Below are 16,019 nucleotides of genomic sequence, written 5' to 3' on the forward strand. Positions count from 1 at the left end.
TTCCCTTGACACTTTTTTTCCTCGCCAGGACCATTCACAATTGTGCTCGCTCAGTTTAGCTCAACGCTGATTGGCTAATCTTTTATACTTTTTTTGTCAAGGGAGGCCAAATGCTCGATGGCTTCCCTTGCGTTCAATGCTACGGGCGGCAACAATGTCATACTCGTTTGGACCAGACAGCATCAGATAGATGGCCTACACGTAGAGAGACAGTTTCGCTCGCTCATATGCATTCTCCTATGAGATACAGTCAGCCTCTTGCGAATTAAAGGAAAATTATGAAACACAGAGAGACGAAAGAGAAATTATAAAAAATAGAAAATCTTAGTAAATGTTTTGGGGATGCCTGGCTTCCCTTGGCATCCAGGAATACACATCACTGGTCACATGTAGCCATTCTTTAAAACCAGTCGTTAATTGTCTACCACTGCACGCACACAGAAAGACAGAGACAGACAGACACGCACAGACGCACACACACATACACACACACAAAAGGATCCCCAATAAGCTTCTTAACAAGTCTGTCAAGGTAAGACAGATAAATGCTTTATTTAAAAACACATATGGACCATGCAGATCAAATCAAGGAGAAAGCAATAAAATCAACTAGAAACAAGTGGACTTCTGTTGCTCAGTTGGTAGAGCATGGCGCTTGCAACGCCAGGATAGTGGGTTTGAATCCTGGGATCACCCAAACAATCAATGTATGCATGCAAAACTGTAACTCGCTTTGGATGAAAGTGTCTGCTAAATGGCATATATTTATATATAAGAACATTCAATTGAAATGTGGTTGGCATTTGAATCATGGGTTACACATTTAGTCATTTGGTAGACGCACTTATCCAGAGCATTAATCTTAAGGTAGCTAGGTAAGACAACCACATATCACAGTCATTGTAAGCAAAACCTTTCCTCAATGGAGCAGCTTTCAGCAAAGTCAGGGCTACTAAGAAAAGACAAGTGCACAAGAAAGGCAAGTACATGGTAAGCTGTAAAAAATGTTTTAAGCCTGACATGAATATTCAATGGTTAAGACATTAATAATGGTATAACACATCTATACAGTACATTCAACATACAGTATATTTACTATAGATTATAGTGGCGTTCTATCTAAGTATGGCCCTATTTCTTGGACGTCACTTGGACGTCACTATTCGGCCATGATAGGAATTGTGTTATTTTCAAACAATAAATGCAAACAGTACGCCCTATGTTAATTGTCACACAAGACAAGGAACATAAAGTTAAAGCACTTGCTCAGCAGTTCTGATGAAATCGCCCTTCTTGCTTGGTCATCTAGTGACTACCCTCTTTTTGGGATCCTAAGCCACGTGAAGCTGTTGGGTGACCATATTAACCTGCTGGATGCCTGATGTGGTTCGAGTCTTAACCTCACGAGCCATCTGGCACCAGGCACAGGCGTAGCAGCAACACACCAACCCGACGTCCACACAGGTCGAACCCTGAGAGGGGGAAGAGGGAATGAGAGATGGGTAGAAAATGAAAGCAGAGAACAAGAACATGTCAACAGGACAGAGTTAAAAGGAGGATAAGGACAGAGGTGGAAAGAAGAATAGGGGGTGTAGAAAAGTTCAGGGAAGAAGAAGGAGAGAGAAAAGGTTGTAGTTAATTCCATATTCAGCGTTATATTTAAAGGGGAATCAAGGCACTAACAACACTAAGAACAACAACATTTCCAAGCACACCAATGATATTTCTTAACATCTCAAAAGTCTGATAGTTTCCAACACCATTTCCCCTCAGAAGGTTAAATGAGAGGTGCTGTGGGAACCACCCCCTACCTGCCCCTCCCCCCTCTTCCCCCTCCCACCACCCCCTCCCCACCTCCCTCTACCCTCTTTCCCAACCCATCCCACCTACTTTCCCCACCCACCCCATCCCTACCCACTCCCAGGGCTTGTACCTGGATGCCATAGCGTTCTCTCATGGAGGAGCGCATGCAGCAGGAGACAGCCATAAAGGCACATGGGTCCAGCAGGGGCATACAGACACACCAGCCGTAGTGGGAGGCCGTCTGACACTGAAAACAGGGGAAGCACCACGTGGCACAGCAACCTGGGGGGGGGGGACAAATCAAGGTCATCATAGTATTATGATACATAATACTTGATGATTCATATACAGTAGATTACAATGTGATGAAACAACGTTTGTTCAGAGTGAAAATAGAGGTAAAACTATACAAAAATATATGTAAATAAACTCATTTTCAACACATATATTGTATATTGCCTCATCTTAATTCCTTCCCTCGTTTCTCCCACTTCCTCCCACTTAGCCTCTCCCTCTTTCCCTCAGTCCCACCACTAAGTGCTGGGTATGATTGAGACAGAGTGAGTCAGATCTCAACTCTCCCTCTCTTCTTCTCTCTCTCTCTCTAGAGAGAGCTCTCAACATCAACAGATCACTCTAACGGAAAACCATCAACCATCAACCAGCCAGTGGTGAAAAAAGTATCCCATTTTCATACTTGAGTAAAGTAAAGATACCTTAATAGTAAATGACTTAAGTAAAAGTGAAAGTCACCCAGTAAAATACTACTTGAGTAAAAGTCTAAAAGTATTTGGTTTTAAATATACTTAAGTATCAAAAGTATATGTAATTGCTCAAATATACTTAAGTATCAAAAGTAAAAGAAAAAGTATAAATAATTTCAAATTCCTTATATTAAGCAAACCCGACGGCACCATTTTCTTGTTTTATATTTATTTCCGGATAGCCAGGGGCCCACTCCAACACTCAGACATAATTTACAAACTAACCATGTGTGTTAAGTGAGTCCGCCAGATCAGAGGCAGTAGGGATGACCAGGGATGTTCTCTTGATAAGTGCGTGAATTTGACAATTTTTCTATCCTGCTAAGCATTCAAAATGTACTTTTGGGTGTCAGGGAACGTCACGTTCGTTGAGTAAAGGATTGGACCAAGGTGCAGCGTGGTATGCGTACATGTTTAATAAATATAATAAACACTTGACAAAATAACAACGCAACTGAACATGACGTTCTAAAGGCTATACATCAAACAAGCCAAACAAACAGAAACAAGATCCCACAACATAGGTAGGCAAAATGGCTGCCTAAGTATGATCCCCAATCAGAGACAACCATCGACAGCTGCCTCTGATTGGGAACCACACCCGGCCAACATAGATATAGATAACATAGAATTCACACCCTGACCAAACCAACTAGAGAAAACCGGGCTCTCAAGGTCAGGGCGTGACAGGGAAATTGTATAGAGTAAAAAGTACATCATTTTCTTTAGGAATGTAGTGAAGTAAAAGTAAAGGTTGTCAAAAATATAAATAGTAAAGTACTGATCCCCAAAAAACTACTTAAGTAGTCCTTTAAAGTACTTTTAAGTAGTCCTTTAAAGTACTTTACACCACTGTAACCGACTAATGAATATACAATAATGGCAAGGCAGGGATGGCAATAAATGATTTCAGTTTTCTCTCCTGTTCATTGTGGATGTTCATCAGGGCTGCCATAGGCAGTACCAAAATATGCTGTCCCCAGCAAAGCTAGAATCGTCCCAGTAAGCAAAATGATGTTGAAAATATATCTAAAATACATATTTTCCAGATGTTGAAGTTAGGTTCAATTTAGGTTCTGAATGAAAGATGAAAAGGTATTTTCCGTATTTTTAAGATACATATTTTCCAGGACGTTGAAAATAAAATATTTTCATTTTCCGGACGTTGAAATCAGGATAATTTTTTGGTTCTGAATGAAAGTTGAAAATAAGAAATTCATAGACGTCTATGTTTGGGCCAAATCAAGGCTGGTCCAGACCGGACAAAATCTGAACCAAACATAGATGTCTATGATTGGTTCAGATTTGGTCCAGACTGGACCAAAAACCAATGTCAGTGGATGTGGAAATAAATGCCGGTCCAGAACTGCATCAGAAAAAGATGTCCAAAAGGCATCGGTGTTGGTCTGTTCTTACTTAGGTGTAGCCTACAGTGTTGCCTGAAATATAATTTTATGAATGCCCATATATGTGGTAAGTCTACCATTTGTAAAACCCCACAAAAGGACATCCAGACAGGAACAAAAAAATACATCCAAAAGACGTCAGCTCGTGCTCACTGGGGTGTAGCCTACCATGTATTTAAACTCTGAATATCAGCTACCCAACTTTATCAGGAGTTATCGCGAGCCTATTTGAAGCCTATTTGCAATGTATTTACACAGCAGGAAATGCAGAAGTATTTTCTGTTTTGCTATGATCAGCTTGTCAAAAATTGACAGATACATACTTGAAACCACTGATCATGACAATGGGGTAAAACTCCTGGACAACAGTTATGATTGTTCATTCCATATTGTCCATTTTACTTTTACCTGTCCTGTTTTTAGGATATGTTGTTTGTTAACATGACAGCTCATTTTTTATTTAATTGGGCGCCATTTAAGTTAGGCTATTTGATCGGAGAAATCTGCTTGATGTAAAAAGTGTCCGTTTCATTACATTGTCATACATTTTATCTCCAGCCTGTAGACTACAGAAAAAGCCTCATAATCTTTCTACCATATCCTATATCTGCTACAGGATTTTTGTTAGATTATTTTTTTGATAGACGGAACATTGGTGGAGCGCTGCAGAGATGCTTCTCTCCAACAGCACCCTGGAGAAGCGCGCTGGGAATGGACAAGCAAAATATGCACCCCCCTATACAAAGTGGGCACTGCTTATCAAAGGGCGGCATCAGCGCTCACCTAAAAAGCCCATATGCCACTGGTTGAGAGAAATTGTCATTGATTTGGGGCAGAATTATGTGAGGTTTTATGTGTTGTTGTTGGAGGTGCGTAACGGTCCGTTTAGCTCAGAAAATGCCGCCCTCGTCAATCTGCCGCTGTATCCCGCATAATGCGCCGTGATGTTCATGTAAAATGTCCTAATGAAACCAGCTCTATGCTTCCCTGTAACGCTGTACATTCATTATCTGGTGTCTCCGTTTTATTGACATTCCTGGAGCGCAGCCCCGTTGGTCTCCATGGTTCCTGATAACGTCACCCACTTAGCTCTGGCTTTCTGTTTGTAATTCTCCAATCAGGTCCCTCTTTAACCCCACCCCCATCCCCCTTCCAGTAAATGTCAGATTCGCACAGGAAAACACAGCTCAGACCCCTCCCCTGGTAAGCCTATTTCCTGCAGTGTTCTGGGTGGAGGTTGGGGCCGGGGCGTATGGTATCGGCTTAGTGGTTAATTATAGTGGTTAAGAGCGTTGTGCCAGTAACCGAAAGGTCGCTGGTTCTAATCCCCGAGCCGACTAGGTGAAAAATCTGTCGATGTGCCCTTAAGCAAGGCACTTAACCCTAATTGCTCTTGTAAGTCGCTCTAGATAAGACCGTCTGCTCAATGACTAAAATGTCAAGGTCTTTGCATAGTACCAACAATGTTTTTCTCTCAGGAGTATATGAGGTGTAAGGCGCTCAGAACTAGTCTCTAGTTTGATTTAAATTGAACTGTATAATGAATATGTACTCTGACAGAATCGAAGAAAAAAAATAGTAATACAAATATACATTACAAAATAAAAACATTAAAAAAAAATATATATATATAGATTTGGTTCTGGGTTTGGAGATGAGCAAATTATGGAATTGACTCCATGTGACTTACAGGTACCCATGTCAGAGCAGCAGTCAAACAGTCCTGTGCTCCATTCCCCGGAGCTCTGGGTGGTGGTTACAGTAGTGATCTGCTGCTGGACAGCCATGGCTACACCACACCACACCCAAGGGAGATGTAGGGAGGGTGGAGGAGGGAGGGGGAGGAAAGAAAGAAAGAAAGAAAGAAAGAAAGAAAGAAAGAAAGAAAGAAAGAAAGAAAGAAAGAAAGAAAGAAAGAAAGAAAGAAAGAAGAATGGAAACATGAAGGAAGGGAGGGAAGGAGGAAAGGGGGGGAGAGAGGGGAGGGAGGGAGGGAGAGAGAGAGAGAGAGAGAGAGAGAGAGAGAGAGAGAGAGAGAGAGAGAGAAATAAAGAAAGGAGGAAGGGGAGGAAGAGAAGAGAAGAGCTTACATTTAGTAGGGAGAGAGATGTACTGGGCTGATAAGGGTTTTTTAAATGCAAGGATGTAGTTAGATATTATACATTTGCATGTTAAATGGTTAAATACTTTCTTGAACAATAACAATTTCCCAAAATGTTTTGCTGTTGCTGCAAACAACAGCATGTGCCTGTATCAAATAATGTCGAAAATTAATATTGAATAATACATACATTCATACGAAAAATAAAAACGATTGAAAAACAAAACAAAACGTGCTACTTCATATATATATATAACTTATCTTGTCGAATCTTGAATGTTTTGTAAATAAAATGCAACCAACCAGGAACACTTATTTTCTAAATAACTATTCAAGTTTATATCCATCTCTAATCCAATAGTTCCGGTTTGTTGTGGGAAAAGTATAAACCCACCTCATTCGATTTAAACAAAAAGCCGTTAATAAGTCATGCAAATGAAATAACTTACTCTTTAATACATTAATATACATTTACAGATAAATTGAATTTCTCTTACCTTTCTTATTATTCAACTACAGCCTGAGTAGAGAGAGGGTGGACACTGCTTGCAGCAGAGAGAACAACTGTGTAGCAGCAGGCTTTCCAATGAAATGATGATCACGTCTATAATGTCATTGCGGAAACGCTGTAAAATCGGTTCCTATAATAAAAGTTGGCCTAGGTTACACTTTTGTATCTGCCTAAATCCACCATATTGTAGCAAAAAACCTTTAGGAGTACTTTAAGTTAGTGTGGGTCCAGTGACATATTGGTGGATATGAGGACAATATTGTTTCGATATAATCCGACATAGGGTACTAGGGGGTAACTAGCCCCCTAAGAACAATATTTAATTGCTGACACAAAAAAGCAACGTTTGGAAAAAAATTGGTATGTGAATGAAGGTCATGCTTAGGCAAATAAACTATAAATTGAAATAAATGGCTACAGTTTACACTTTTGTAGTTATTTCATGAAATGTTGTTTTTAGAAAAGGCTGTTTTTTTAAAGTACCAGGGTAAAAAGATTATGGCATAGGGTTTCACACAAGTGTGTTAAAATCCATTTAATCAATTATTATTTACAAATCCTTTAGTAAGTAATATTTAAAAGCTAAATCTAGTTGTCTTATTTTAATGGGGGGGGATTAAAATATGTCACCATTAATATCCGCACTATGAGGAGATGTCCCTTTTTTTAACTCACCTGCACATTAATTTTCTTTGTTCTTTCTTTGTTGTTCCTTTTCCATACAATCCATTATGTACAATTGCACTAAATATGATTTGAATAATGCAAGATTTTGAATCCCAGCAGTCTTTAAAATTACATTCAGAAGCAAAAGGTTTTCAATAGTTATTTTTAATTCATACAAAAATTAATTCATTGGAATATAATATTGGAATGTAATATAAATAATAAGGTTAAATAACATTGGAATATGACATTTAATAACAATAACTTATCTAATTAACTCAGTGTAACATTGATGTGGCAACTCTCTTACACTCTGCTATTGCACGATTCTAGTTTGTACCTGTAGGTCACAAATATCTCCAGTAAAATTGGAGCAAAACTCCTGAGCCCACGTCCTGCACTGCTCACACCTAATCCAGTCCCTACCTGTGACTGAAAACAGGGGGAGAGATGCCAATTGGAAAGCTCTCTCTTAAAAACATAGATAGCTATCTAGCTATATGACATAAAATGCTGTGTAAAATAGCTAAAAGGCTATAACGTTACATTAACCTCTACAGGATCGGTGTCCCGTATACGGGACAGTTGAGCTAAAGTGCGCTAATGTGATTAGCATGACTGTTGTAAGTAACAGCACATTTTCCAGGACATAGACATGTCTTATATGGGCAGAAAGCTGAACTTCTTGTTAATCTAACTGCACTCTCCAATTTACAGTAGCTATTACAGTGAAAAAATACCATTCTATTGTTTGAGGAGAGTGCACAACAACAAAAAACGTATCATCGCAACTGGTTTGATACATTCATCTCTGAAGGTAAATAATGTACTTACTGTACATTCAGTAATCTTGCTCTGATTTGTCATCTTAAGGGTCCCAGAGATAAAATGTAGCCTAGTTTTGTTTGATAAAATCCATTTTTATATTCAAATGTAGGAATTGGATTCTACAGTTTGAACCCCTGCTGTCTCTGTCTCCACACCCAGCCATCTAGATATGTGAAAGTTAGTGTATAAGCTAATGATCCATCATGTATGACATTCCTGGGAGTGTGTAAACTTAAATTTTGTATTACCATACCATTTTTGTATGTTCTCTATAGTTATGTACTTGAAAATGTATCAATTGACCAATTCGGCACATTTGGGCAGACTTCATACAAAATAGTCCAGTATTGCAATGCTTCACTGGATCAATCTGAAACTTTGCACACACACTGCGTCCATCTAGTGGCCAAAATCTAAATTGTGCCTAAACTGCAATATTATATTGTGGCCTTTCTCTTGCATCTGCAATATTATATTGTGGCTTTTCTCTTGCATTTCAAAGATGATGAATTTTTTTTAATATAGAAAACGCATGTTTTTTTGTTTGTATTATCTTTTACCAGATGTAATGTGTTATATTCTCCTATATCAATTTCACATTTCCACAATCTTCAAAGTGTTTCCTTTCAACTAGTATCAAGAATATGCATATCCTTGCTTCAGGTCCTGAGCTACAGGCAGTTAGATTTGGATATGTCATTTTAGGAGAAAATGTATGGTCAGATCCTTAAGAGGTTAACTGTAAAGCTATCAGTCACTAGTGGAAATATTTACAACTGAAATTAAGTTATGTTATGGTAGTAAGGTTGCTAGCTAGCACTCCTAGCAGCTTATGGTAACTAGCTAGCTGGCTATCAATTACTACTAGTGAAGTTGCTAGCTAGCAAGTTAGCATAAACTAGCGCTAACTGGGCTAGTCATTGTCTAAATGACAGGTTGAAACACATTCATAACCATAAAGGGGTAACTAGCCCCCAGGGGCCAGTTACCCCCTAGTAGGAGAGGGGGTGAGTTGCCACCAACACACTCATCCAACATATTACTACTTTACTCAAACATTATCTACATTTTTCTCTCTAAACAAGTGGATTATTTATCTTAAGGCTTTCCTACTTGTATATATTGTTTAAAATATATAGATCTAACTTCATTAGAATGTATCTACAACTTTTTCAAAATGTCAATAAATTTGATAAATTTACCACAAAATCGTTTTGTTGAAATATCTCAAAAAGTTGTGATGATACAGAGGACATTTCTTGTTCAGCAAGAACAGTGACAGTCAGGGAAAGTGTTGGGAAAATAATTTGGTGACATCTTGTGGTCTTTATGTGAATTACAGGGGGATGGTTACCCCCTACTACCTTACTCATATTATAATTGTTAGGGTCCCCCCTCTTTATAGCTGGGACAAACATATTTTCAGGATTTCACTAATATCATCAAAATAATAATAATAATAATAAATCATAGCACGTTTTTGGGCTCATTCAGTAGTTTTTACCTGATAAAGTAGAATCATGTTGAAAAATTATGTTAAAAGTACAATTTATATTCATAAAACATACATTGAAAATGATAGTGTTGCTGTTTCCTGTTTTTTATTTATTTATGGTTGGTTGAGTGTCAAAACACCGGTTTTAGATATCCAAATTCATAATCAATATGTTGAAATAAGTCATGATACTTTGAAGACAAATACATGAAAGTTACTCCCTACATACAGGTCTCACACTCGTGTTCAGATTACTTGTATTTTGCTAAATTAGTACCTTATAAAATACACACACACCAATATTTACCAAGTGGTCACTCAAGACTGGAATTGATTAGCTTGTTCTACTGTAATCAATAGTGTGCGCAAATTAATCACTCACAACGAAATTGTATTGAAATCAATGGAACTGGGACCGTTTGCCCTCTTCTAACAGACAAATCTCAATAATATACTACATATATCGGTCGATAGATGACAACCTGTCATAGACATTTATCAACGTACAGTGCATTCGGAAAGTATTCAGACCCCTTCACTTTCTCCACATTTTCTTACTTTACAGCAAATTTATATAAAAAAATATAAAATAAAAACAGAAATACCTTATTTACATAAATATTCAGACCCTTTGCTATGAGACTTGAAATTTAGCTCAGGTGCATCCTGTTTCCATTGATCATCCTTGAGATGTTTCAAAAAATTCATTGGAGTCCACTTCGCTCTGGATAAGAGCGTCTGCTAAATGACTAAAATGTACATGTAAATTTGGAAAGGCACACACCAGTCTATATAAGGTCCCACAGTTGACAGTGCATGTCAGAGCAAAAACCAAGACATTAGGTCGAAGGAATTGTCCGGAGAGCTCCGAGACAGGATTGTGTTGAGGCACAGATCTGGGGAAGGGTACCAAAAAATGTCTGCAGCATTGAAGGTCCCCAAGAACACAGTGGCCTCCATTATTTTTAAATGGAAGAAGTTTGGAACCACCAAGACTCTTCCTAGAGCTGGCCTCCCGGCCAAACTGAGTAATCGGGGGGGAAGGGCCTTGGTCAGGGAGGTGACCAAGAACCCAATGGTCACTCTGACAGAGCTCCAGAGTTCCTCTTTGAAGATGGGAGAACCTTCCAGAAGGACAACCATCTCTGTAGCACTCCAGAGCGCTCAGGACCTCAGACTGGGGCGAAGGTTTACCTTCCAACAGGACAACAACCCTAAGCACACAACCAAGACAACGCAGGAGTGGCTTCGGGACAAGTCTCTGAATGTCCTTGAGTGGCCCAGCCAGAGCCCGGACTTGAACTCGATCGAACATCTCTGGAGAGACCTGAAAATAGCTGTGCACCTACACTCTCCATCCAACCTGACAGAGCTTGAGAGGATCTGCAGAGAAGAATGGGAGAAACTCCCCAAATACAGGTGTACCAAGCTAGTAGCCTCATACCCAAGAAGACTCAAGGCTGTAATCACTGCCAATGGTGCTTCAACAAAGTATTGAGTAATGGGTCTGAATATTTATGTAAATGTGGTATTTCAGTTTTAGATTTTTATAAATTAGCAAAAATTTATAAAAAACTGTTTTTGCTTAGTCATTATGGGGTATCAATTTTATATAAGGCTGTAAAGTAACAAAATGTGGAAAAAGTCAAGGGGTCTGAATACTTTTCGAATACACTGTATAATATGTGGTCGTAATTCTGCTAAAACTGCACTAGATGGCCATGTCCCAACTGTTTTAGGATCGTGCTTAAAAGAGCCTTGAACGTCACTTAAGTTCACACATGTTCTTCCCCTGTTAGTCCTAATTCGAATTGAATTTAAAAAGTGATTGTATCGAATTTATTGTATTATATTATTTTTATGTTTATTGATAGAGTACATTATTTATGTGGTAGCATAAAGGGCCTATACCCCTCAGAGTAAAATACCTATGCTGTATCATAGCAGCACATGTTGATGGAGAAATGTTATTGTTTAGCATGAGTTTTGGTTATTTAGATACCCAAAAGCATATAGTCTCCAGTTGAAGATGGGGAAAGTACTATATTGAAATGTGGGCAATGGGCACTGTGCACACTCGCGCACTTTTGTGGTTGACAGACAGACAGCCAGAGAGAGAGAGAGAGAGAGAGAGAGAGAGAGAGAGAGAGAGAGAGAGAGAGAGAGAGAGAGAGAGAGGAGGGAGAGAGAGAGAGAGAGAGAGAGAGAGAGAGAGAGAGAGAGAGAGAGAGAATTCTCACACACAGACGAGACCATTGCATTGAATGTCTTGGATGTACTCAGATTGATGAGATGATCACTCGATTTTTACAGGCGTTGGAAACTATGAGAAGGCAGAGGCCACGATGAAAAACTCCACCAATACCCTAAATACAGCATCAAAAGAGGAATAATGTCGATATACAACGGGACTGGAGAAACGGGCGTAAAGGACTACACCTATGTACGGGTTTGTGCGTCGACCATCTCCTTCATAATATTGGCGTTCTTCAACATCGTCATTAACTGGACTATAGTGCGCGAGGAGCGACTTCGGAGCCATGCGCGCTTTGTGTTAGTTTTTCACCTGTTGATGTCAGCTCTGGTGTACTTTGGGATGTGCTCTGTTTTCTACCTCCAGATTTACCTCGGTGCCAGGCTGGTGGCATCCACCTGTTTGGCCATGGTAACTGTCCTAATCACCAGCGCGTCCAATATTCTCCTGACTCTCACTGCTATGGCGCTGGACCGTTATTTTGCCGTCTGTCACCCTATGCGGTACAGTTCTGCCTGGCACTGGCCCTGGCTAGTTGGACTACTGACGTGGGGGCTCGCGCTGGTTATTCCCCTCACTCTGCTCCCCAAGACGGAGCGGGACGCCACCGGTCCAAATGGGGAATGTGGCCGGGAACAGCTGAAGAAAGGCGAACTGAAAAAAATATTGCTGATATCTGTGTGTACGGTGCTCATTCTGTACAGTTATGTAAGGATACTGTTTGAGGGGCGACGGTTGGGAGTGACAAATAGACGCAATATAGTCGGATGCAAAACCATCGCCCTACACGGTACTCAACTCGCGGTGTACATCCTTCCCAACTTTGTGCTAACAGTTATCCAGAAACAAGAACACCTTCAGTCGGGGACCAAAGAACTGTCAGCGGTGGTTAGCTTTGCCTTCTTTAGCTTGGCGCAGTGCATCGCACCAATCGTCTATGGTTTGCGTAAAGAGGAACTCTTGGAACAGGTGCATCGCCGGTTCCCTTGTTGTTCCCGCCACCTGAAAAGCGTTCTCGAGTGGACGGTGCGTGCCACGACGCCTCGTCTGCATCCCCAGCCACGGTATGTGATCAAATCTTTGTGGTTAAGATAAACCCCAAAATGTGTTACTCACTTTACACACACTCATTTGTCGAGCCCAGTGGCTTGGAGAATGATGACTGGATAAATACTGAAAGACAATAGGTGATGACTAAATACTCACTTGGGTAGACCAACCAGAAACACTTATTCAAGGATTATTCACAAAACCTTATTATTATATACTGTATATTCTCTGACAATGTTTCCTACTTCCTCTTTTTTACAGCAGTTTTGGAAAATGTGGGATGTGAGACTACAGACAAAGCTATTCTTACCATAGTTGAAAAAAAACGAAACAATGATGTTCTCTGACAAACATCACATGGCTTTGGAGACATCTTTTTTTACTCAGATGCATGTTTTGCTTATTTTCCACAGGGAAAGAACATTGACATCTCAGACACTCATCTCATTGGAACCTCCACAGACACCAGTATAAGGGAAGGGGGAGCCCTCCCTACCAACTCAACTACTCCTATAACAGGCTGGGCTAAAGACGTTTTGTACCAGACTGATACTGCCACCCAAATGCCATGGAGACACTGGTGGAATGGAGGGTGTAGCGACTAGACAACACAACACATTTGGGAGCATATTGTATATCCATACAGTGTGGATTCACCCTCTTTTGCTGATTCATTCATACAGTAGTTGAATATCCAGCATCTGCACAAAGCTATGAAAGTGCTTCTGTTCTACCCAGGATCTAGTGACTTTATAGGCATGGGCATCACTATGAACATACCGCCCCCAGACCTGTATTATGTTAACTGTACAGTGTCAGAGAGGAGTCCAACAAGGATTTGACTGAAAATATACAGTACAAAACAGTGGTGTAGCCAGAAATTCGTTGATGGGTGGGCCCCAAAAAAATAAATGTTTTCCTGCAATTCTACACAATTTGCCACAGAGCAGAGGAAAATGTATAGTTTTATAGCTCATTTCATTCTATTCTACACATTTTGCCATGAGGCTGAGAGAAAATGTAGCATTTTTAAAGCTAATTGAAGCAACAACAAAAAACATAGGTGTGTTGATTGTGATAAAGGCACTGGATTATGAGTTGTCTTGTATGCTAAATTAACAAATGAAACAGATCGTGACATGGTGTTTATATAGCCATAGAAGCACAGTGACATTATGCCCCAATGCAGTAATATTTGTGGCTTATTGGGGGTGTCGCTTTCAGTTAGTTATTTTTGGCACTCCATTCCGTGAGAGTGAATTCCAGTTAATCTGTTGTTAAATTTAATCAAATCTGACTAACCCAGTGCACTGCTTGCTATGAGTTCTATCTTATGGTGTTTGCAAGTTTAGATAAAAATACAAATAATGTCCCATTTGGAACACAGACAAGTAAAGAGCATTTTTCCTCAATCTCATTGGGTGGGCTGGCTCCCTCGTGCCTACACCCCTAGTACAAAACCACCAAGACACCAGAATTGACTGCATGAGCAATATGCAATATAGCCTACTATGCAAGAGTTTATTCAATAATGATAATTGAAGCAGCAATTACTTTTTGTGTGAGATAAAGTCGAGACAATACCTATTACTTGAGATGAAAATATTCAAATGAATTCAAAATAGTTGATATTGTGAACAGCATGTGATCTGGAGCAGTAGCAACTCTGTGGTTGAGCTCGCTTCACTTCAGTTTGTCAGACTTGGTGCTCACTGTTCTCTCAGGCAAGGGGAAATTCTCAACGGCAAACCGCAAGAGTTCCTCATTACTAGTGCAGCAGTTAGCCTACATGCAAAAACACAACCAAACTTTGGTTTGTAGTGCACATTCAAAGGGGATAAAGCAGGGTATAGTGTTTGATAGACACATAATCAGTCTTCACACACCACAGCTCATTCCTGTAATTGCCTGGTTAGGTTCGGTAAACGAGGATGTTGATGAAGTGAAACTAAGATTAAGGTTTAGATGAGTGGACTGGAGGGGTTTCACTGCACCGACCCACATTACACATGGTTTTACTCCTGGACTATAAAGTGCTTTTAATGAAGACTTGTCTCAATATGCTTTTTTTTGTTTAGGTTAAGGGTTAGTGTACCTGGACTTTCTCTCAAACGAACAGATTTATACTGTTATGAATACTTGGGGTACCACCAGGTAGCATAAGGCATCAACGAATCACATTCTGTTCTGGGCAGTCTTCTCCAACTCGTTCCACCCCATGCTGGATCTTTTGTTGTCTCCTTCTAGCTCTCGCCCCCAGGTGTTTCATGGATGCCCTCTTTTCTGTTTCACATGTGGGGAAACATATAATAAATAACAAAGGGTAACATTTATTAAACAAACAACTTTTAAAGGGCAGTTCAAGTGACTATTCAGTTAGACATTTTATTTATTTTGTCAACACATCACAATATCTCCTCTAAGCCCCATGGAGCAGGGCACTGGCCAAGCTTAGAGACAATAAGCCAGCAGGTCAACTCAATTTGCAGAAATGTTCCAATGCTACATTCTGGTGCAGACAGACAGACAGACAGAGACATTTCCTTCCAAACCTTGAACATTACAGAGGCGTCTACCAACCCGCGACTGCTACGAGAACAGGCACTGGCAAAATGTGTGTGTGGTTTCAAAAATACCCTATTACCTGACAATTCTCCAATGAGTCAGTTAAAACTATTATCTTCACTTAATATGTATGTAGTACATACCTGACAACATTACTAAATATTGCTGTTCCTTGATATCAAAATATTTAAAAACAACATTGAAAAGTAAGGCCAGTAGACATTCTAGGGGTAGAACAGGGCAAATAAGAACCATGTAAGAATCCTGCGAGGGCATCAGAAACTACGTAGCAAAATGTCCATAATATCTCGATGTAAGTTAAAGTCATTTTGCTAGATTCGACCCTATTACAGTTTATTGAGCTACTATTTATTTTAGCTGAAGAAATTATTAGTCATTTTAATTTCTAGCTAACGTGTAAAACGTTCTCTAAATTCAAGTCACAAAGTGATACTGCACAGCATTTTGGAATTTGATTCTAAGGCAAAGATTTTATAACCTAACGTGTTAAATTGTTGCATGTACTGTATGAATTAATATGGACTGAAACTAAGCAGGACTAACCAATCATACAAA

At 39.7% G+C, this 16,019-nt stretch overlaps 2 protein-coding genes across 2 annotated transcripts; one reads left to right on the forward strand and one right to left on the reverse strand.

Moving 5' to 3' along the window:
* Positions 1 to 527: 527 nt before the first annotated feature.
* On the reverse strand, positions 528 to 6,840 carry LOC121572976 (cornifelin homolog A). Its single transcript, XM_041885013.2, has 4 exons — positions 6,572 to 6,840; positions 5,664 to 5,762; positions 1,934 to 2,085; positions 528 to 1,472 (listed from the first exon to the last, which is right to left on the reverse strand). The coding sequence occupies exons 2-4, from the start codon at positions 5,758 to 5,760 to the stop codon at positions 1,332 to 1,334; spliced, it is 390 nt and encodes a 129-aa protein (XP_041740947.1). The 5' UTR covers positions 5,761 to 5,762; positions 6,572 to 6,840; the 3' UTR covers positions 528 to 1,331.
* A 4,994-nt stretch (positions 6,841 to 11,834) lies between these two features.
* On the forward strand, positions 11,835 to 14,925 carry LOC121572110 (odorant receptor 131-2). The gene is made up of 2 exons (XM_041884026.1): positions 11,835 to 12,892; positions 13,292 to 14,925. Exons 1-2 carry the CDS (start codon positions 11,967 to 11,969, stop codon positions 13,350 to 13,352), a joined length of 987 nt encoding a protein of 328 aa, XP_041739960.1. The 5' UTR covers positions 11,835 to 11,966; the 3' UTR covers positions 13,353 to 14,925.
* Positions 14,926 to 16,019: the final 1,094 nt, after the last annotated feature.

Source organism: Coregonus clupeaformis, chromosome 8 (assembly GCF_020615455.1).
Source record: "Coregonus clupeaformis isolate EN_2021a chromosome 8, ASM2061545v1, whole genome shotgun sequence".
Classification (NCBI taxonomy): Eukaryota; Metazoa; Chordata; class Actinopteri; order Salmoniformes; family Salmonidae; genus Coregonus; species Coregonus clupeaformis.